General features: G+C 40.7%; 3 protein-coding genes across 5 annotated transcripts in view; 2 read left to right on the top strand and 1 right to left on the bottom strand.

Moving 5' to 3' along the window:
- Positions 1–12,231, top strand: part of mRpS18B (mitochondrial ribosomal protein S18B) — a 38,405-nt gene extending 26,174 nt beyond the window's left edge. Inside the window, exons 1-3 of one of the 3 annotated variants that reach the window (XM_067765781.1) lie at positions 3,411–3,439; positions 11,657–11,839; positions 11,895–12,231. In XM_067765781.1, coding sequence (XP_067621882.1) covers positions 3,426–3,439; positions 11,657–11,839; positions 11,895–12,231 — 534 coding nt within the window. In that variant the 5' untranslated portion in view covers positions 3,411–3,425. Of the gene's footprint in view, positions 1–3,410; positions 3,440–11,486; positions 11,840–11,894 lie in introns of those variants that run through there. The other 2 variants (XM_067765780.1, XM_067765779.1) reach the window with 2 other exon arrangements.
- A 64-nt stretch (positions 12,232–12,295) lies between these two features.
- Pyroxd1 (pyridine nucleotide-disulfide oxidoreductase domain 1) lies at positions 12,296–13,862 on the top strand. The gene has a single exon (XM_067765775.1). It carries the CDS (start codon positions 12,296–12,298, stop codon positions 13,763–13,765), a length of 1,470 nt encoding a protein of 489 aa, XP_067621876.1. The 3' UTR covers positions 13,766–13,862.
- On the bottom strand, positions 13,762–14,526 carry Taf13 (TATA-box binding protein associated factor 13). The gene is made up of 3 exons (XM_067765782.1): positions 14,371–14,526; positions 13,970–14,309; positions 13,762–13,905 (listed from the first exon to the last, which is right to left on the bottom strand). Exons 1-3 carry the CDS (start codon positions 14,413–14,415, stop codon positions 13,883–13,885), a joined length of 408 nt encoding a protein of 135 aa, XP_067621883.1. The 5' UTR covers positions 14,416–14,526; the 3' UTR covers positions 13,762–13,882.
- Positions 14,527–23,518: the final 8,992 nt, after the last annotated feature.

The raw sequence follows: 23,518 nt of genomic DNA, 5'->3' as shown, positions 1-23,518 counted from the left end.
TGCTGCGGAGGTTCCACCGATGGAGTGCAAAAGGCTAGTACAGGAGGAAGGGCGCAAAGGGCGGTTGGTCATAGGCGCAGATGCAAATGCGCACCACAATGCGTTGGGAGGAGCAGATACGAACGAGAGAGGCGAATCTCTATTTTGTTACATCCTGCAAACCAATTTGCAGATAGCCAACAGGGGAAATGTTCCTACATACATTGGTCCAACATCCAGCAATGTTCTGGATATTACATTGAGCTCCGAGCGTGATATATCAAGGTATGATTGGATGGTTCTCGTTAGACCATCCTTCTCCGACCATGCGTATATAAGCTTCAGCATCCCACTAAAGAGGGTAGAGAAGGCAGGAACCTTTAGAAACCCTAGGGCAACGAATTGGACTAAATTCCAGAAACATGTAGAAACGAAACTGGGACAACCCAAAGAGGTTGCTAATGTAGAGGAACTGGAGGAGTCGAATGAATTCATAACAAGGATGCTTATGACTGCGTATAACAAAGCTTGCCCTCTAAGAAGATTCAGAGGAAAAGCAAAGCCGCCATGGTGGAGCAATGAGCTGAGTCTTCTAAGAAGACAGGTAAAAGAAATGTTTAAACTCGCAAAGACCGCGGAAAGCAAAGCGTGTCGGGACGAGTACAGGGATCTACTGAGGATCTACAAGCGTGAAATTACCAGGGCGAAGAGAAACTCATGGAAAAGTTTCTGTACGGACATAGAATGCTCCAGTGAAACAGCACGGTTGAAAAAAGTCCTAGCAAAGGGAAACATAGTCCAGGGACTAATAAAGAAAGAGAACGGGGAATGGTCACGTGATAGTGAGGAATCCCTTGAGGTGCTTCTCGGTACACATTTCCCATCGGGAGACGGTTTAGAAGAACCAGCAGACATCACTCACACTTCGATCACGGAGCTAGTGGTGCCGGGCTTGGTGACCGATACCAAGATCGAGTGGGCAGTGAAGACGTTTTCTAAGTTTAAATCGCCGGGCCCAGATGGTATATTCCCGGCCATGCTACAAGTCTCAAGTAGGGCGGTCGTGGAATGGCTTAAAATAATATTCGATGGGTGCATAAGACTGAATCATGTACCGCACTCTTGGAGAACTGCTCGTGTAGCTTTTCTACCAAAGGCGGGGAAGATCGGTCACGTGTATCCCAAAGACTATAGACCCATTAGCTTAACATCATTTCTGCTCAAAACCTTTGAGAGGCTACTGTGTACATAAAGTCCAACGTGGATGAAAAGCTGCTCTCCACAACACAGCATGCGTACACCAAAGGCAAGTCGGTAGACACCGCATTGCATAGGGTGGTAATAAGCATAGAGAAATCCTTGGAATATAAGGAGTATGCTCTAGGAGTCTTCTTGGACATTGCCGGGGCTTTCAATAATGTTGCAAAATGGGCGATTATGGATGGTCTTAATTACATTAAAGTACATCCTGCCTTAATCAGATGGATCGGCTGCATGTTAAATTGCAGAAAGATTACATCACAATGGGGATTGTACGAGGCCACGAAATCAGTGGACAGGGGCACGCCGCAGGGAGGGGTGCTATCACCTCTGCTGTGGACACTGGTCATCAACCAACTGCTCAGGCAATTCGATGAGGGACCCGTAAAACTTACGGCTTACGCAGATGACGTTGCAATTGTCATAAGTGGAAAATGCCTTCCAACGAGGGTGCGCAAATGGCGGACGAGGCGATACATGTGTACACCGATGGTTCCAAAGTAGTGGAAGGAGTAGGGTCTGCGGTATACTGCGCTGGTCCGGAAATTAGCAGATCCCACAGGCTGCCGGATTACTGTAGCGTTTTGCAAGCGGAAATATAAGCCGTAACCAAAGCAGTAGAAACCCTTGAAGAGAATAGCTTAAGCTGCAACCGTGTTAACTTTTATATTGACACTCAAGCAGCAATTAAGGCAATAATCTCGCATAGCACAGCATCTAAATGCGTGTTAGAGTGTAAGCAGTCTCTGGAGAGAATCGGGACAGGGAGAAGCATACATCTATACTGGGTCCCAGGGCATATGGGAATAGATAGGAATGAAAAAGCGGACGAAATAGCTAAAACGGGTGCATCCCTTGAAGCTTGCTCCGTAGACGTCCCAATTAGATTGGGCGAGATTAAGGGAAGGCGAGAGGTGCACATGATCGACCAAGCGGGAATGGCGTGGGTTCAAGCGCGGGGCTGTAAAGTGTCGAAGATTATGTGTAGGTCTTACAACCTTAGACTAGCACAGTTGCTTCTATCATTAAAAAGAGAGGACTGTAGACCCCTGACGGGTATTCTGACTGGACACTGCCTTCTGGCGTCACATGCCTTTAAATTAGGCTTGGTCAGTGATAGCAGATGTAGGAAGTGCGGGTTGGAGGAGGAAACGATCGAGCACGTTCTGTGCTCGTGCCCTGCACTTTCCAGGCTAAGACTCCAGCTATTAGGAGTGATAACGCTGTCAGATCTAGAAGCAGCAAGTGGCTTAAGTCCTAGGAAGCTTCTAGTATTTCTCAAGAGGGCGGAGTTATTTTATAACATAGGTCCTGGTTTTTGATAGGGTTTTTCAGTTTTGTCGTTAAAACAAACTACGGACTCAAACAGTCTATGTGAGGTCCTCATGGACCGGCCAGTTCAACCTAGCCTACGTGAACGTCTGGTTTTGGGATCTAGCCCAGAACAACCTTTCCGATTCAACCATCCCTTACACGAGACACACTGACAAGAGTATGACCGCCATATGAAGATTCTTTTCCGGCAGATGCAGCAAAACCATTTCTCAGGACCGGGCCAGGGCACGGACCCGGATTGGGTTCGATACCTTCCCGGAGCAAGTGAATATGGAGCATTCCCGTTGCAAGGAGCTGCTGGGAGGATGGCAATTTGTGGGAGGGACGCAACAAATTAAATGGGGTTACACTGAAATGACATTTCTTGATCGGGGAAAATCCCAAGTCGCTCCGGTACATAGAGCCGACTTGCCTTGGGAAGCGACGCACCTACGTCACATTGACTGCTTGAGCGAATGAAAGAAAGAGAGAAAAAACTGATCTTTTGTTTACATGCTCAATGCGCAATCTTCTATGTATGATTTGTGAGCAATTTCCACAAATCACCTACCCAGATTGCGCATTCACGAGTTCAAAATTGCTTCGTTCTGCGCATCTACGTCATAGTTCACTCTTGAGTGATTAAAAAAAAGAGCGAGAAAAAAAGAGCTAAGGAAGAGTCAATTCATACGTCATAAGAAACAGCTGATCTAATGTTTACATGCGCAATGCGCAATCTTCTTGTGTGATTTGTGAGCAATTTCGGCATATCACTATGCATCTAGGATGATTCAGCTGTAAGGTTGACTCAACTGTACATCAAAAACATTTCTTTAGCCAATCTTTAAAATCTGCATATTTGTGTTTTGCGAATGGAATGGAGGAAGTATGAAACTTGTATTTTTGCTTTTGTTCTATTTATAGAACTAGAAAGAATTAACCTATGTTATCTATATGCGTTTGTAACACTTCAACCATCGTACAAGTGCGGGTTCAAATCAAAGATTACTCAAATTAAACTCTTGCGGGAGAAAATGCTTTGAAGAGATTTACAAGGTATAGTCGAAACAGCTGCCGCCTTGTCCGTCCTGATGTTATGTTGAATTTTTCCCAAATTATTAAATAAATTATAAATGGTAAAAGTCGTGTTGAGGGTCGACTGCTAATACGCTACCAAAATATGGAGAGAGATGCCAGAAGACGCGTATTAATATCGACAACAATAATCCGAAAATTGTATCTCTGTCCGGAGATATTTTCATTTGAAGTTGGCGATTTTCATATGGCTGTTGTAATGTTCTGTACCCACAAAAAAAATTGTGAACATAGTGTTTTGCGCGGATATAGTTTTGGTCTCCAAACCGGCCTTGGACCCACCCAGGGTAATTTTTTATAAGCGCGGCAGAAGGCCGCCAATTCAGAAAGGTGTTCTGCGCAAAAGTACTCTGAATTCCACCCCCGGTGTCCGCCTTCGCAATATTAATACTGATGTCAAGACGCTTCGTTTGACACCTCTCTCGATATTTTTGGTAGAGTATTAGCAGCCTCAACTAGACTATTACCAAATACATGTAACTAATAGCATATCTCCACCTAGAGCTTTAACTGATAAGATTTATTGAAAATCGGTGCAGTCGTTTAGATGGAGTTCGGTGACAAACGCACGTGCAGAAGAAATACATATATGTATATATATAATATAGATTACCAGCTGAATTCAGTAAGCTGTCTCCAGTTACTATTAGAGACTATGTGGGATGAAAATCAGTTTAGAGACAATTTGCTATTCTGTAAACTGTCTGGTGTCTCCAGTCTCACAAAAGCAGTCACTAATTTGTGTAATTTTTGTTTCATTTCTATAATTTAAAATCAGCAAAGAAAAAATTAATAAATAAATAATATTTTAAAAAATCGAGTTCAATGTGCCGTCGCTGGGATTCGAACCTACACACTTTGGAATTTTCTATACATAAATGAGAGCGGAGCCTTTTGGAGCTCAGCACTAAAACCAAATGTTGAGTTGCCAAAATACAGTGTTTGTACAATGTATGAGTAAATTCTCCTTTCGGTGAGTTTTGTTGATGTGGGGAATTATTTTTCTAAATATCGTTTACTGAATACCGAAATCATCTGAAGTCACAAAGTTGTCTCTAATGGAAGATCTCAAATTAGAAACTTAAGATGAGACTGAAATACAGAATTCAGCCGTAAATCTCCTTAGTGCACGAAGATTCGAATATATGTCACTGCTACAACAACAACAACATTAGAATATATGTACATACATACATACAAAAAATACAGACGCTATTTCTATTTCGTTGGTAGCTTTTGTTTCAATACATATATACATCCCACTCAAAGCGAGTTTGCTCGTACAATACACAACCAACATACGCACGAGTTGCAATTTTCACCCTGTGACTTTTGTGTCACATTTTTAAAATTTCACTCATTAATTCAAAAAATATATGTGAGCAGATTCTGTCTCCATTTGCTAAAAGACAATTTTAAATAATAAAAAATTTTAGAAAAGTACAGAGTACCACCCTCACTAGGGTAGGCACCTTGTCGTTGGTGTGAGGGCTTAGCCGAACTCCATAGCGCCCGACTATGAGGCGGAGCTGTTTAGGACTGACATCTACGCCGTTTCGCCTCATAGGAGGGCGGCGGGATGTCGGTGACCAAGAACTGCCAACCCCCTAATCCAGGGTGTTATGCGGACCGTGCCTATTGGACGATTTGCAGCCAGGGGATAAATTCGGCTGTATTCGAACGGAGCCTTCCCGATACCGGGCCATCTCGGGAAGTATTTATGGGCCTTACCGCAGTAAGGGGCGCTGCTGTGGCGGACGGTTATTTCCCCGTATATAATACTGGACCGCTGAGCCCGCCTTGTCGGGCAGGTGGTCGTACGACCAAGATGAACAACTCATTACCTGAATGTAATAAGGAGGATGTAAAGAGGAGGACTGAGTCGCAATCCAAGGACGACAAATACGAATTAAGTGATGCGTCGGACTCGGGGAGCGAGAGTAGTGCTGATTCAATGAACTCCGTGCTGGAGAAGCACACAAATGAAAACGGAGTAGAAGAGTGGAGAAGGGTACGGAGCAGAGGAAGTAAAAGAGCTCTCTCGCAGTACCGTGCAGCACTAAGAATTGTACAACGCTTGGGAGCAGTGGTCGACCCAACAAAAATGGAGATCGAGCGCTTGGAATGGGCCCATGAAGCGGTAGAAGTAGGTCGAAGACAGTTCAAAAGGTTTGCTGCGAGAAACCCTCGGTTCTGCAACCGGTACGAGAAGGAAGAAGCGTCGAATGGCAGCATGAAGAGGCAACGTTCGGCAGAAGGAGACAAGCCTGCTTTCAAGAGGCAGAAAGGACCCAGTCCTAGAGCCGCGAGGCAGGGCCGTCGCATAGACAAGACAAGTAGGCCCAAAGCTGTAAGACAGATGGGTTCCAATAGCGAGGTAGCAACTACCTCGAAAGCTGCCAGTCAGAGGGAAGTTCCAACTACGGAAGTAGGAGATAAGCCAAAGGGAGATAACGCTAAGACTCCGGCTTTCTCGGAGGCGCTAAAGGGAGTTAACGCGAAGACTCCGGTGTTCTCGGAGGTTCCAAAGGGAGATAACACTAAGACTCCTGCTTTTCCCGAGAAGATGAGTGATGTGGCAAAGCAGTCACTGACTGTGGCGCTGGTTGATCGTAGCAGTCCGTTCGGACAAATGACTACTGAAAGGTGGAGATCTGTGGAAAGGGAGCTTATTAGCTTAATGCTTAAGATGATGCGGGAACAACCAAGTAAGCCCCTTCCAACCTTTGATTCGGGGGGATGGTATAATGGTGTGAAGATGATAGCGTGCGACAACATCGCGAGCTTGCGGTGGCTGGAGGAAGTCGTTCCAAACCTCCAAAGGCAAGGCACGAACGCGCGGTTTGAGGTGGTGGATAAAGCGCAAATCCCCACGGTACCAAAAGTTAAGGTATGGATACCATGCGTGATGAAGTCGGAGGATACACTGCGACTTCTGCAGAATCAGAATCCGAACATACCGACACAGGATTGGAAGGTACTTACTGTATCTCGGCCTACCGAGGATGGTCAGTTCTACATCTTCCAAATAAACAAGCAGGCGGAGGATATTTTGTACACGCAGCTTGGCAAAATGTCCTTTGGCACTGGCAAAATTTACATGCGACTCAGGAAAAGAAGTCCCGAGGATAAAAATCCTAACACGCTGGAAGTGGGCGAAGTCGAAAAGGACATCAGAAGCCTAAGGGAAAAAAGACAGGTGAAGGTCCCCGACGTCACCACGAACGTGCTAGAAGAGGACCAACCGCTAAATGGTGCTGTGACTCGCACAGAGGAACACACGGCACAACATTCACGAGGGGATGAAGGGTGCCTCGAATACTCTAAACCAAAAGGGAAAGAGGAGGACGACGACGTCAAGACGAAGGTGCTGGAGGGGGACAAACAGCCCAATGGTGCTGCGAGTCCTACAGATAAACCTCCAACACAGTAAAGTGGCGTCGAGCGAACTCCTCCTAACCCTTGAGGAGGGTTCGTTTGACGTGGCGCTGATCCAGGAGCCGTGGCTCTCATCGGGAGGAAAGGTTTCTGGACTTAGCGCGCGCGGGTTTGGCGTTTACTACGCACAAACGGAAGGACGGGTGTGAGCTGTAGTAATGGTAAGGAAACAGCTGCATTCATATATGCTGCCTAATTACACCACCGAGGATCTCGTAGCGGTGGCCGTTGAGCAAAAGAATAAGCAGGCATTTATCCTGGCGTCCTGCTACATGGCCCATGCTGCGGAGGTTCCACCGATGGAGTGCAAAAGGCTAGTACAGGAGGAAGGGCGCAAAGGGCGGTTGGTCATAGGCGCAGATGCAAATGCGCACCACAATGCGTGGGGAGGAGCAGATACGAACGAGAGAGGCGAATCTCTATTTTGTTACATCCTGCAAACCAATTTGCAGATAGCCAACAGGGGAAATGTTCCTACATACATTGGTCCAACATCCAGCAATGTTCTGGATATTACATTGAGCTCCGAGCGTGATATATCAAGGTATGATTGGATGGTTCTCGATAGACCATCCTTCTCCGACCATGCGTATATAAGCTTCAGCATCCCACTAAAGAGGGTAGAGAAGGGAGGAACCTTTAGAAACCCTAGGGCAACGAATTGGACTAAATTCCAGAAACATGTAGAAACGAAACTGGGACAACCCAAAGAGGTTGCTAATGTAGAGGAACTGGAGGAGTCGAATGAATTCCTAACAAGGATGCTTATGACTGCGTATAACAAAGCTTGCCCTCTAAGAAGATTCAGAGGAAAAGCAAAGCCGCCATGGTGGGGCAATGAGCTGAGTCTTCTAAGAAGACAGGTAAAAGAAATGTTTAAACTCGCAAAGACCGCGGAAAGCGAAGCGTGTCGGGACGAGTACAGGGATCTACTGAGGATCTACAAGCGTGAAATTACCAGGGCGAAGAGAAACTCATGGAAAAGTTTCTGTACGGACATAGAATGCTCCAGTGAAACAGCACGGTTGAAAAAAGTCCTAGCAAAGGGAAACATAGTCCAGGGACTAATAAAGAAAGAGAACGGGGAATGGTCACGTGATAGTGAGGAATCCCTTGAGGTGCTTCTCGATACACATTTCCCATCGGGAGACGGTTTAGAAGAACCAGCAGACATCACTCACACTTCGATCACGGAGCTAGTGGTGCCGGGCTTGGTGACCGATACCAAGATCGAGTGGGCAGTGAAGACGTTTTCTAAGTTTAAATCGCCGGGCCCAGATGGTATATTCCCGGCCATGCTACAAGTCTCAAGTAGGGCGGTCGTGGAATGGCTTAAAATAATATTCGATGGGTGCATAAGACTGAATCATGTACCGCACTCTTGGAGAACTGCTCGTGTAGCTTTTCTACCAAAGGCGGGGAAGATCGGTCACGTGTATCCCAAAGACTAAAGACCCATTAGCTTAACATCATTTCTGCTCAAAACCTTTGCGAGGCTACTGTGTACATAAAGTCCAACGTGGATGAAAAGCTGCTCTCCACAACACAGCATGCGTACACCAAAGGCAAGTCGGTAGACACCGCATTGCATAGGGTGGTAATAAGCATAGAGAAATCCTTGGAATATAAGGAGTATGCTCTAGGAGTCTTCTTAGACATTGCCGGGGCTTTAAATAATGTTGCAAAATGGGCGATTATGGATGGTCTTAATTACATTAAAGTACATCCTGCCTTAATCAGATGGATCGGCTGCATGTTAAATTGCAGAAAGATTACATCACAATGGGGATTGTACGAGGCCACGAAATCAGTGGACAGGGGCACGCCGCAGGGAGGGGTGCTATCACCTCTGCTGTAGACACTGGTCATCAACCAACTGCTCAGGCAATTCGATGAGGGACCCGTAAAACTTACGGCTTACGCAGATGACGTTGCAATTGTCATAAGTGGAAAATGCCTTCCAACGATTAGTTCTTTGATGGATCGGGCGCTTCGGGATATTCATACCTGGGCATGTAATGTCGGGCTGAAAGTCAATGCGGAGAAGACGGATATGGTCTTGTTTACAAAGAGGTACAAGGTCCCAAATTGGACCAGGCCTAAGTTAGGAGCGGTGTCCTTACAGGAGAAACCTTGCACAAAATATCTAGGAATCATCCTAGACAGTAAGCTGTCATGGAAGCTCAACGTGGAGGAGAGGGTCAAGAAGGCCTCAACGGCACTCTATGCATGTAAAAGAATGCTGGGGTGTTCGTGGGGCCTATCGCCCTCTCTTTCTCATTGGGTTTTTACAGCGATTGTAAGCCCTATTCTATACTATGGAGTTCTTGTTTGGTGGAAAGCCACACAAAAAACAACATACCTCAAAAAATTAGAGGGGGTATGCAGACTATCGATGCTTTGCATTACGGGAGCCCTGAAAACAACCCCGACGGCTGCACTGTATGCCATTCTGCACATTCCACCTGTAGACCTGGTAGCAAAGAACAAAGCGTTAACGACCGCAACCAGGCTCGATGCTTCGGGGCAGCTTGAGCGCCGACCATATGGCCATAGTAGTATAGCGTCCTCAGTCATAAGACGAACAGACTACATGATTCCCTACCTGCACTTTGAGGGAGATCTCAAGGCCACAATAGAGGTGGACGGTTGGCGCAAGGGTGCGCAAATGGCGGACGAGGCGATACATGTGTACACCGATGGTTCCAAAATAGTGGAAGGAGTAGGGTCTGCGGTATACTGCGCTGATCCGGAATTAAGCAGATCCTACAGGCTGCCGGATTACTGTAGCGTTTTCCAAGCGGAAATATTAGCCGTAACCAAAGCAGTAGAAACCCTGGAAGAGAATAGCTTAAGCTGCAACCGTGTTAACTTTTATATTGACAGTCAAGCAGCAATTAAGGCAATAATCTCGCATAGCACAGCATCTAAATGCGTGTTAGAGTGTAAGCAGTCTCTGGAGAGAATCGGGACAGGGAGAAGCATACATCTATATTGGGTCCCAGGGCATATGGGAATAGATGGGAATGAAAAAGCGGACGAATTAGCTAAAAAGGGCGCATCCCTTGAAGCTTGCTCCGTAGACGTCCCAATTAGATTTGGCGAGATTAAGCGAAGGCGAGAGGTGCACATGATCCACCAAGCAGAAAAGGCGTGGGTTCAAGCGCGGGGCTGTAAAGTGTCGAAGATTATGTGTAGGTCTTACAACCTTAGACTAACACAGTTGCTTCTATCATTAAAAAGAGAGGACTGTAGACTCATGACGGGTATTCTGACTGGACACTGCCTTCTGGCGTCACATGCCTTTAAATTAGGCTTGGTCAGTGATAGCAGGTGTAGGAAGTGCGGGTTGGAGGAGGAAACGATCGAGCACGTTCTGTGCTCGTGCCCTGCACTTGCCAGGCTAAGACTCCAGCTATTAGGAGTGATACAGCTGTCAGATCTAGAAGCAGCAAGTGGCTTAAGTCCTAGGAAGCTTCTAGTATTTGCCAAGAGGACGGAGTTATTTTATAACATAGGTCCCGGTTTTTGATAGGGTTTTTCAGTTTGGTCGTTAAAACAAACTTCTGGTAACACTACGGACTCAATCAGTCTATGTGAGGTCCTCATGGACCGGCCAGTTCAACCTACCTACCTACAGAGTACCAACGAGTGTGAAAAATGATTTCACTTTCATTCTCTGATAGCTCTCATGGCCAAAACATATGTAAAATTCGTCTTATACGTTGCTTGCAAAAAAAAGTTCAAGGTTGGCTAATTTTGCATTTCATGTGGCGCTGGTGATGTGCTATTTGTGGCAAGTGCATGTAATCTACTCATCTGTCAGCGCAAGATGCTGCATCAAAAAAATCTTATGTTAGTGACAATGTCCGCATTTGCATCAATATTCCTCGTGTTCTAATGAAACGTGATCTAGATACGGATAGAGATTTAAGCGGGAGTCATTGGTGCCGTATGTCGTATCGCTGTAGTCGTATCACTAACGTAATCAGCTGTTTATCGTTACGACGGTAAACAAAAAACCAATTGGTTGGCTACGATACGGTTACGACTTTAGCGGCACCAATAATCGATTGCATTGATTCCCATAAGGTGGTCGAATCAGCTGTTATAAGGTTACCGATACGGTTACCGATAAAACACCAATGTCTGCAGCTTTAACATGCAATAACAATGTGACCCATATGGATCAATTTGTTGTTGCATTTGTTTGTTAAATTTGTATCCGTATCTGGATCACGCTTCATTGGAACGTACCAATTCATGAACTTGAGAAATTGGATTGTGGCACGGCCATTACTCTCAGGGTTGGAATTTCTTATCGAGAAAGATTACAACGAGCTCGATTATTACTATTTTTAGTATTACCTCGATTAATATCGCTGTGTTCTAAGGTATTTTCTTAACAAATTTTTTAATTGGTTAGAGACGAACGGAATTTAATTTGCATTTGAAATATGATTACCATATTGAGGGGTCTATCCAGAACACTTAGCAATACAGCATTTTGTGTTAATAAGGTTTCTTGGTCGAAAGGAATAACAAGCTTTCATTCTAATGCTATTTTAAGGTGTGACGTCAAGTCGGAGGAAAATATCGAGGAACCCCAGACAGAACATACCACGGAGAATTTATTGAAGAAACAACACAAGGATCGAACACAAGTTATACCGGTTGATACATCAATACGTTATCTTAAAAGTTCCGCTTATAAAGAAACTTATGGTGATACATTTGTGTGGGAGCAATATAGGTGGGAACAATATGTCTTACAATTTGTATTTCGTATAATAATATCCTAATTTCAGACGTAACCACAAAGGGGCGTATGCTCCTAGAAAAACTCGCAAGACCTGCATACGAGGGGGTGTAATTTCCACAGGAAATCCATGTCCTATTTGCAGGGATGAATATTTGGTATTAGATCACCGTAATATTGAGTTATTGCGACAATTTATATCCCCACATACTGGCGAAATTCTTAGTTATTCCAAAACTGGCGTTTGCCAGAAAAAACATTTTGAGCTTGTAGTAGCTGTGGAACGTGCATGGGATTTAGGTTTAATAGCTTTTGATGTCCCCTTCCGTGAATTTGATCTTGACGAATATTACCAAAAAGGTGCAACGAAAGAACCAAAGTCATAAACCAAGATTTCTGTTAGATTTGATTTAGTAAATTTCTATAATATTTTCTTAACGAATCGAAGTAATGTATCTTAATAGCAATGACAATACAAAACTCGAAGAGCAGTCGACAACATTCTTAGTCGTCGGTGGAGGCATTGCAGGAGTAAGTTGTGCCGAAACGCTCGCACTTTACCACCAAGAAGAACGGATTATTTTACTAACAGAATCAAATGTTATAAAAACTGTAGCGAATTTGGAGCCAGTGGCACGTTACATTTATAAATTTGACGTAAAAGAGCATTCATTGAATGATAAAAATTCAGAAACAATTGGTCTCGCCCCTACAATCACAACCATTGTTGACCAACTTCAGCATATTGAAGCGCTAGAAAATCGCGTTATTACCAAAGACGGCCGCATCATATTGTATAAGTCAATTTGTCTGTGCACTGGAGCGAAGCCACAACTTATCCGTGGTGATAACCCTAGAGTTATTGGCATTCGGGACACAGATTCGGTTCTAAATCTACAGCAACGGTTGAAAGATGCAACAACTGTTATATTACTAGGCAATGGTGGCATTGCGAGTGAACTTGCTTACGAATTACGTGGAGTTGAAGTGCATTGGGTTGTGAAAGACGGTCATATAGCCTCTACATTTGTAGATCCTGGAGCTGCATTTTTCTTTCAAGAATCGTGGCGTCATAAGTCAAAGGATGGCTGCACATCAGGCACAAGTTCTTCACCAAAATCAATCCTTAAAAGATTAAGATATGATGAATCTTTGGTTGATCAATCTAAAGGAGCTATAAAGCATGGAGCTGCCTTGGGGCCAGATTGGCATATAAAATTTGCTCTTCAAGGAAATGCTTCTACAAGCCTTGAGTCTCCCGTTATGCATTTCAAGACATATGTCCAAGATTTAACAGAAAAAGATAGTTGTTTGCTTGTGACTCTTGCGAATGGTGAACAAATTAAATGCAATTTTCTTGTATCTGCCACTGGGGTTGAGCCGCGTCATGACTATTCTTGTTCGCTTTCGTTAACAATAGCCTCTGACGGTGGTTTTGCTGTAAATGAAATGATGGAAACTAACGTAAAAGATATTTATGCTGCTGGTGATGTATGCACCTCTAGTTGGGAACCTGGTGAAAACTGGTTCCAGATGAGATTGTGGACACAAGCGCGTCAAATGGGCAGCATGGCTGGTCGTAGTATGGGTGCTAAACTAATGAATGAAATAATTTATCAAGATTTCTGTTTTGAACTTTACGGTCATGTAACACAGCTATTTGGTTATTCAGTCGTGTTGCTTGGTAGATACAATGGTCAAGGATTAGGTACAAATTACGAGATATTACTACGAACAACGCCACAAAAGGAATACATTAAGTTTGTCATACAAAATGGGCGTTTACGAGGTGCAGTATTAATTGGAAATACAGAACTTGCAGAGACATGTGAAAATTTAATTTTAAACGGTATAGACCTAACACCGTACGGAGATGACATTCTTAATCCAGATATTGATATTGACGACTACTTCGATTAGATAAGTCATTGTTATCAAATATTTTGATTCTCTTCAAAACCTATTAAATACATTTTATACATAAAATATAAATTACATAAAGATAAAATGTAACAAAGTTGGTTATTTGGCCTTTTGTCATTTAATTTTTGCTTCGTTTCCTGAAAGAAAACAAATTTACATATTTGTACTGTAATGTTAGTTTGCTGCCTCTACTATACTCACCCACATATTTAATTTCATCAAAGGCTTTCCTAGCTTTCTTAAGCTCTTCGTTCATAGTCAACAGATCCTTGACACGAGCATACTTTCTAGCATCCTTACGCACCAGGAATATTATGTCTTCTACTTGAACTCTGCCAGTACGGCCGATTTCCATTGCTCGATGTGTCATTTCTGTTATGAATTCAATAACCAGATCTTCCAACAAATCTACACTCTCCGTATATGGATTTTTATCGTCCCCAAAACCGTACATCATACATCTAAGCTCTTTACTAAATAGTCTCTTCCTTCCTGCTGTTGTCGAAACTAGTTGGTCTTCTCCTAATTCATCTTCATCAAACTGCAATTGTTATTAATATATACGTAAATCAAGAGAATAAATATGTTTATTATTTAAATACATCTGGAGCATCGAAATTTTCGTCGATATTTGTAGTTGTTGTCATATTTTTTTAATGTTTATCAACTTCGAACAATTTACAAGCTTTTTCAGCTATTAACGCACCAAATGAATCGACACAACGAATATCGATAATTTATATTAAAACTGCTGTGAATAAAGGCCAGAACACAATCCTCTTTAGCGTCGCCTAGGCGCTGGCTGTGCTTTAATTAAATTTGCAATGTGAGACCACGAAGACGTCACGACTTGTTGGGATTTTAGCGCCCAGATTCCAGTGTGGTAACAACATTCTTCACCACGGTTACGAAATCATGTGGCAACTTTTACACCTTTTGTATTCTACCCGCGAAAGTAGCCGGATAATTTTTTACCCCGAAATAACCACACAACAGCTGTTGTTTAGAAAAAGGCAAAACTGAAAAATAAAGAATTGTAAGCGCAAATAAGTAAAGATAATAGTAAAAAAGTTTTACCTCTTGCTATACATATTTGTTTACATTATGTACTTTTACAGAATAAATTACAATAGGGGGACTTATGTAACCTTATAATTGCCTTATGAAGTGTGTAAACGTATAAATTTATCTAGTGCGTAAACGAACTGTCAAATTTTTTATGAAAAATTCTAGCATTATGTTGTTGATTGTAATGAAATAAAATGTATAGTGCAGTTAGGTTTTAGTATGAAACGGTTCAAAATTCGCGTTCTGGTGTTGCCTAACTATGTATGTGGAAAACTCAGTAAAACAGTAAATCATAAATGAAACTAAGCAATTTTATTAGTGCTATTTTTATAGATGTTTACTTTTTTCCTTAACGTTTAAACTTCATATGAGAGCCTAGATTCAGTAAGTGTGAGTTTTGATCCCAGGTTCTGCTAGCACCTACGGGAATAATTTTATACAAAACATTTCATCCGAAATCAAATCTCTTTTGCATTTGCTTCCCTCTGTCTTCGAGTTAAAATATTTCTTGTGCCAAGATACTTAGTTTTCAATTACATTGCGTGGCGTAACACCACAATAGTCCTGGAATTCCTTGAACTCATTGAGCTGGGTGAGAAAGATTTAAATATCATCGTGCCAAACGAGAAGTGATGCATATAATTTCTTTGTATAAGTTTTGCAAGTGTTAGACTCACGGCAGAGTGCTCGCTATAAGCTATGCTAGACAAGAAGCAATTTTTATTTTCATATATTTTACATAGTGTTTTATAACCGATCGAAATATCTAGCCGTTATTAATATCGCGAGTTAATATCGAGCTCAAGGCCTAACAATAATTATTTTATCATTATTATTGTTATGATATATTTTTTCTTAATTGAAATAATTGTAAATCAGAATAGAAGAAAGAAAAAATTTAGACAACTGCCAAAGCTCGTTGTATAGATCCATTTCGGGAACTGCTAAATTCCTTCATCGGCAACGTTTAGGCGCCGCTGCTATAACCATTCAGCCATCATAGCGGTTTTTTGTTTGTCTTCATTATTCCTACTTCAATTCTGGTTCTTGCCAATAGATATTCACAGCACTGCGACATCTGTTACAGAATTGTTGTGAAAATTGGACTTTGTTTATGGCGATGATGCCATAGTGTCATATTTTATTGACACTTTTTCCCTGTGCTCTGGGATGTATTAACAATTTTTGTTGTTATATCGGCCTACTGATTTGTAATATCGCGAGTTAATATCGAGCTCAAGGCCTAACAATAATTATTTTATCATTATTATTGTTATAATATATTTTTTCTTAATTGAAAAAATTGTAAATCAGAATAGAAGAAAGAAAAAATTTAGACAACTGCCAAAGCTCGTTGTATAGATCCATTTCGGGAACTGCTAAATTCCTTCATCGGCAACGTTTAGGCGCCGCTGCTATAACCATTCAGCCATCACAGCGGTTTTTTGTTTGTCTTCATTATTCCTACTTCAATTCTGGTTCTTGCCAATAGATATTCACAGCACTGCGACATCTGTTACAGAATTGTTGTGAAAATTGGACTTTGTTTATGGCGATGATGCCATAGTGTCATATTTTATTGACACTTTTTCCCCGTGCTCTGGGATATATTAACAATTTTTGTTGTTAGATCGGCCTACTGATTTGTAATATCGCGAGTTAATATAGAGCTCAAGGCCTAACAATAATTAGTGTCATATTTTCATATTTTATTTCATATTTTATTGACACTTTTTCCCCGTGCTCTGGGATGTATTAACAATTTTTGTTGTTATATCGGCCTACTGATTTGTAATATCGCGAGTTAATATCGAGCTCAAGGCCTAACAATAATTATTTTATCATTATTATTGTTATAATATATTTTTTTTTTTCTTAATTGAAAAAATTTTAAATCAGAATAGAAGAAAGAAATAATTTAGATAACTGCCAAAGCTCGTTGTATAGATCCATTTCGGGAACTGCTAAATTCCTTCATCGGCAACGTTTAGGCGCCGCTGCTATAACCATTCAGCCATCACAGCGGTTTTTTGTTTGTCTTCATTATTCCTACTTCAATTCTGGTTCTTGCCAATAGATATTCACAGCACTGCGACATCTGTTACAGAATTGTTGTGAAAATTGGACTTTGTTTATGGCGATGATGCCATAGTGTCATATTTTATTGACACTTTTTCCCCGTGCTCTGGGATATATTAACAATTTTTGTTGTTATATCGGCCTACTGATTTGTAATATCGCGAGTTAATATCGAGCTCAAGGCCTAACAATAATTATTTTATCATTATTATTGTTATAATATATTTTTGTTTTTTTTCTTAATTGAAAAAATTGTAAATCAGAATAGAAGAAAGAAAAAATTTAGACAACTGCCAAAGCTCGTTGTATAGATCCATTTCGGGAACTGCTAAATTCCTTCATCAACAACAAAAATTGCCGTTATTAGTTTTATTATAAAACAAGAGTTTTTTTTTATTAGTCGGTTATTTCATCAACAATTAACTACAATGTGTTTGCCAACACTTTTATTTTTAATGCCTGGCATAAATTATATCCTAGGTGAATGTTATTGTTCTGGTACATTTTATTGACTGAGCAATTTTTTTATGGCGAGAGTTCCATTGAAGTAAATTCTAAATTATATGGTGGCTAACGAAAGTGTGGCCAATATTGTGAATTTTTACCTGAGTGAAAAAGAAAGAAAATTACCAATCGTGGCTACTGCCTAAAAAGGACCAAAATTGAAGAAAAGGGACCAGCGAACCAAATGGGGTTGGAAGGACCATTTTTGGTCCAACTGGACCGAAGTGGCAACCGTGAAAGCGAAGAAAACTACCCTTCAAAAAACGCGAGTACTCCATAAATAATGTAAGGAATACTCCTTTGGGAGTATAGGAGTATTCCAAAACTAATCTGTATTCATACAAAAAATGTGCTCCAATTAAAATTGCGATGTCCTAAAAGAGGAGTAGGTGATCCCACTCTCGCTTTGTTTGTGAGTATTCCATATAGTACATACGTGAGAGTACTTTCCAAAGTACTTTCACTGTAGTACTTTTGGCAACTCTGTTCGATCGTCATCGTCAAACGCATTGCAAAGGAGCATGGTTAGAGTACTCCAACATGAACACGTAATCCAACAATTTTTGCAGGGTACCTTTCAAATTTCTCCACAGACACTGGTGAGTTTTTCGATGATGACAGCGTTCCCATTTGGGCCAGAATCGCGGATAAAAGAACTGGTAACGATATTCGGTTACATAAGGTTCTCGGTGCTATTTTACCGGTAACGCTCAGAATCGGGGCGTAAGTGTAATTCTGTTCGACAGTTCCTGAGTCCAAAGTTACAGGTTACCACATGCCCATATCGACAATTATTTCAAAATAGATAATGTAGGCGTTCCGATGAACGGTTTTGTGCTTCAAGGGAATTGGCTTGTTGAAGGACACGCTAAGAAGTAGACGACAGGAGGGATCATTGTAGTGGTTTACAAGTAGGATATGTAGCAGCACGCACACACACAGCCACGCTCACCTGATACCCTTCAAAAAACGCGAGTACTCCATAAATAGTGTAAGGCATACTCCTTTAGGAGTATAGGAGTGTTCCAAAACTAAACTGTATTCATACAAAAAATGTGCTCCAATTAACATTGCGATGGAGAGGAGTAGGTGATCCCACTCTCGCTTTGTTTGTGAGTATTCCATAGAGTATATACGTGAGAGTACCTACTTTCCAAAGTACTTTCACTGTATTTCCTCATGGATCACCCACAGAGGATCATATGCCAAATTACTATAGAAGAATTGTGTCGGAAAGAATTACCGGAGTGAATTTAATTTAAAATGAAAGTAAATGAAGAGGGGCAATACAACTTTTATATTTTATACTACGAATATTCTTATGTTATTTAGCATTTGCGTGAACAAAGAAACTAATATTTCTCTATATTATGGTACATTGTGAATGGTAACTAAGTGTGATATCTTCTGCATAGCCGTCAAAATTCCAAAGTGGTTGGATCACCTGATTTGTATTTGACTATCGTCTGTCTCATTCTGCATCTCTTTATATCACCCGCTGAAGATAGGCGCCGCCATATTGAGCATCCTGTCAAAACGCTAAAAAGTAGCCATATTGAGCATCCTGTCCGGCATTTCACAGATAATATATCACACTTAGTTATCATTCACAATGCTATAGTACGTATACATAAAACCAGTGCGCGGTTGCATTTTATCAGAGTTGCCATAGTAAACATTTTTTATCAGTTATTTGTATGCAATATTTTACTTTTGGCAACTCTGGTCGATCGTCATCGTGTCGTGATCGCGGTCGTTAAAAAACGAGCAATGATCGGCTGATGGTGGTCCGCAAACGCATTGCAAATGAGTATTGTTAGAGTACTCCAACATGAAGAAAATGGAACACGTAATCCAACAATTTTTGCAGGGTAAAAATACTTGTTGTTCTACTTTTTTGTGTGAATGCTATTTGGCATGATTTGGCACTGTTGTACTTCATAGGTACAAAAAAAGTGTAGTAGCCGCTAACGAAAACTTCGTAGAAATTTAATTGTAAGTTTACAAAGAAACACCCTTATTAATTTTCAAACGAGTACTTAATTACATATCTCTTTAAAATCCATGGCGCATAATCAAAGTAAAAATAAAATAGGTTTTAAATTTAGTTTCAGTTTTTCTGACAGATAGCTCATAGAAAATTATGTCAAAAAGCTGCAACTAAATTTAAAACGTATTTTATTTTGAGTATGTCTATGCGCCCATACGTTTTGGACCATTTTTGTTAAAAAATTGTTATACTTTATTACCAGGGACGATTACTAAAACACGACCAAAACCGCCGGAGGAAGGGGAGGGTATTATTAGCCGCGCTTTTGCCTCGCTTCCAATAATTCGATGACTTTTTCGCTTTTAGATTATTGATACCAGGACAAAACGCGTCTTTTCATAACTCTTCCCCTATTTTTGCGCGGGTTATTGCAGGAGAACTTTTGAACGGGTAGAAAAACTTAGCACCCGCGTTTGTATTCTTAATGCTGGAATAACTACGCGTCCTCAGATATCCCAATTGAAGACTGTTGTATAATTTTCTGTAGGAGCCATATAGGTGCACTTTACATTTTCATACTAAATTCGTTCAAAAAAATTTACCATCACAGCAACCCATATTTGATATTCCGGCCCTCTTTTCGTTTCCCTGTGTCGCTTTGGAAGAAGCAACCCCGGTAATTTTGACAATTCGTTCAGTGTCACTCATGTTCCACGCAGGTTCCACTGGGTTCCACGCTAGTTTGACACTGACCGAAGTGTCAAAGGACAGTTTGTTAGAAAGAGAAAGGAATTGTTTCTTTCTCAAACATATCATATTTGTAAACCAGTACAATGGAAGGGATCAGCAGAGGCCTAGTTGGAGAATAATATTCTATTGATAATCAATTGAGTTTAAGACTAAGATTAATTACTCTTGCGATTTGATTTCTACCATGGTACAATTAACAGGTAAAAACATCAGAGTTGTAATTTACATGTTTTTTCATTCGAGGCTGATGATAGATTAGCTGTGTTTTTTTACATCTATAGACGTTTGCGCTTAAACTTTATATGGACTGTGTTATGGAAACGCATTTTCTATGGGAGCAGCAAGGAAGGCAGTGGGCATGATATTGTGGTGGACTGTGGCTAGTCATGTCGGCTGGGCTGTGTTCTTGCCAACCTTGCTGGCCTGCACCATAAACAGAAAAAAGGTCATATCATGCCTTTAAAAAAAAATCGTCAAAAAGCGCAGAACTCATTCAAAACGCTTAAAATTCAAAAGAGAACGACATCCGATTGAACCGGATGCCACGGATACCCCGTTAAACATTCAAAACGAAATTCAAAAAAAAAGATCTAACGCAAAAAAATTAACCGAACCGGAGATGACCGGTTACCAAACGCGGAAAATCAAAATGGAAAAAAGCTGAAAGTTAAAAAAAGGTGAAAAGGGTCGAATATACATAGGGGCGCCGCGGGTGTTGTTGCGACGACCGGTGCATTATTCCACCCTCAAAATCCATGCCCACCGACGCACCTAATTTTTGGTGGCCCCTTACCTGCATTACCTATGTGCCTTCTAAATAAACGGAGACATCAGCATTCCCATTCTATAATACAATTTATTCACAATTCATTATTAATAGCTGTGTTTTTTTTTCTCATCTATATACGTTTACGCTTAAACTTTATATGGACTGCTAAGCGACAAACTTTAAATACACCTCTGAAAATGCTACGTACAAAATTAGTACTACTAAATTCCAATACGCATTATACTCAGATGTAACTGAAATATGTGTCTATGTTTGACCCTCTGCACTAATTCTATGCATTCTATGCGCATCCACTATTTATCACAACTGATTCAACTATATGCTATACACAGAAATACAACAGAGGCTTGTATCTCCGCTTTTCGGTACACCCTGTTGCTGTAGCTAGTTGTTTAACCACAGCCGCTAGATGGGTCTCCTAAGCATTATCTAAGCGAGGATAGGCGTTTTTTTTTTCACGCGCAAACGAAACGTATACACGTGTAAAAAACAAACACGGCTAATGTACCTTATAATTAAGCGCAATCGTTATCTATTAGTCTCAACTTAAAGCAAAAAGGAAGTTGATTGACAAGAGAATAACTGAAGGAAGGTTTAAAGTTTCTCTGAATTTAGGACGTTTATCCTTTAATGCTCTTATTTTATACATAAAGTAGATTGTCTATGGAAGAATAAATTTATCTTAAACTACCCGCTTAGAACTAACCAAAAGGAAGAAAAAGTTCCCATAAGTGGATCAATATTTCAAAATAACATGAGGCATAAGGGCGGTGTCCTTTAAAAAAAAAATTCTACGCCATACCCTAATCTTCGCAACCACAAGTAGCAGATAGTTTACTGATATTATTTTATCATTAAACCTCGTTGCTAAAGTGATAGTAGGACGTAGAGTTATATCTAATTACCGAATGAAGCTTTATAATTTATTTGTTGTAGCTACTCTTCCTTTTCCCGTTTTTTATTATGTATTTAGTTTACTCATTCCTCTTATTTATTTATCGGGTTCATTCTCCTTCCTTCCTATTAGTAGGATGCATTTATTTTGAATTAATTGTTATTTTAATTTAATTAGATTTTCAGCTAATTTAGTGGGATTTGGATCATTTAAAAAAAATTATTTTTTTCTCTTTTTATTTAAATTTTGTATATATCTAACATTTTATAATTACCCATGTGTGTACACATAAATGCACATATATGTATGTATATATATATATATATATGGATATTTTTTATTTTATTTTTTTGAATGTGGGGGGAAAAAAAACAATATCGGCTACTATTCAAAATAAGCGCAGCGAGTCGTAAACAACGACAGGCTTGCGTGCAAATTTGGGTATGGATATGCTAATTGTATGTGTGGTTTTATTCTACAAGCAGCTATAATTAGATATATAGGCTGATAGAATATGCTAAAGCAACATTATAATAAAATTGAATTTTATTAAACAAATGCAATCGAAGCCGAAATATTAATGAAGTAAATTTTGTTTGTTTGCTGGCAAAAAAAAATTTTAACCTAAGCCTTAGGTAAAAAATTAGCGCTTATGCTGAATGCGAGCAGCAATTAAGTACGCCTCAAGCTTTGCGTCTAATGTAACATAAAAGTAGGCGTAATTCTTATTAAATATTTGGATGTTAACTTAATGAAAACGTTTTTCTTCTACAGCGCCATCCTAAGGGAGCTTATTTGCTTAAATATATTTAAATTAAATTATAAATTTAAATTCAAAGAAAAAGAAAAAAAGTTTAAATTCCTAAACCGTCCGTATTACGCAACGAACTCACCCATTATGCGGCAGTTACTCACGAACGTACGTACCAAAAACGTGTCAGCTGACACGACCTATCTTATGAGTGTGCAATGTAAACGAAAACTCACCGACGTGCAACGCCCTTACGTACGTAGCCCGGAACGTAGAAATCAAAAAAATTTTGATTTTTTCCATAAGAACGTGTCAGCTGATCGCTCTCTCACTAGACAGGGTTGCCTAGTAAACTTTTGTGCGCTAATTTTTGACCGTTTGCAGTTTTATGCAAAAACACCTAATTAAGGTTTGAAAAATTGTGAAAATAATTCGAAATAATTATGCAAAAGTACAGATTATAAATATGTAATCTATTTATATTTAGTTAATATTAATTCCAGCCTTTTACAACATCAAAAATTAAATTGGAAAAAGTTGATGTTTCCATAAGCATGCATGCAAACTGGTCAATGGCAACAGTGCTTATCTGTAAACAATACACACACAAATATGTTATGTACATGTACACAGACGCAGACATTGATTCCTACGGGCTTGAGGGTTCGGTCAAACGTGTTTCGTACGACAAACGTCCGTACGTACGGCACACGTCGGTGGGTAATTGCCGCTTTAGATGTTGTTCTCGTTCTCGTAGCCGGTGCTGCAGGAGGTCGTTTAGGTGGGCCCCTGCCTTTTTGTTGTCACTGTTGGTAGTGCAGGAGGCCGTTTAGATGGGCCTCTGCCTTTTTGTTGTTACTGTTGGTAGTGCAGGAGGCCGTTTACACTCTTGGTGGTGCAGGAGGCCGTTTAGATGGGCCTCT

The sequence above is a fragment of the Eurosta solidaginis genome, chromosome 2 (assembly GCF_040869045.1).
Source record: "Eurosta solidaginis isolate ZX-2024a chromosome 2, ASM4086904v1, whole genome shotgun sequence".
Lineage (NCBI taxonomy): Eukaryota > Metazoa > Arthropoda > Insecta > Diptera > Tephritidae > Eurosta > Eurosta solidaginis.
The sequence above is the reverse complement of the archived record's forward strand: the minus strand, read 5'-3'. Positions and strand labels throughout refer to the sequence as shown.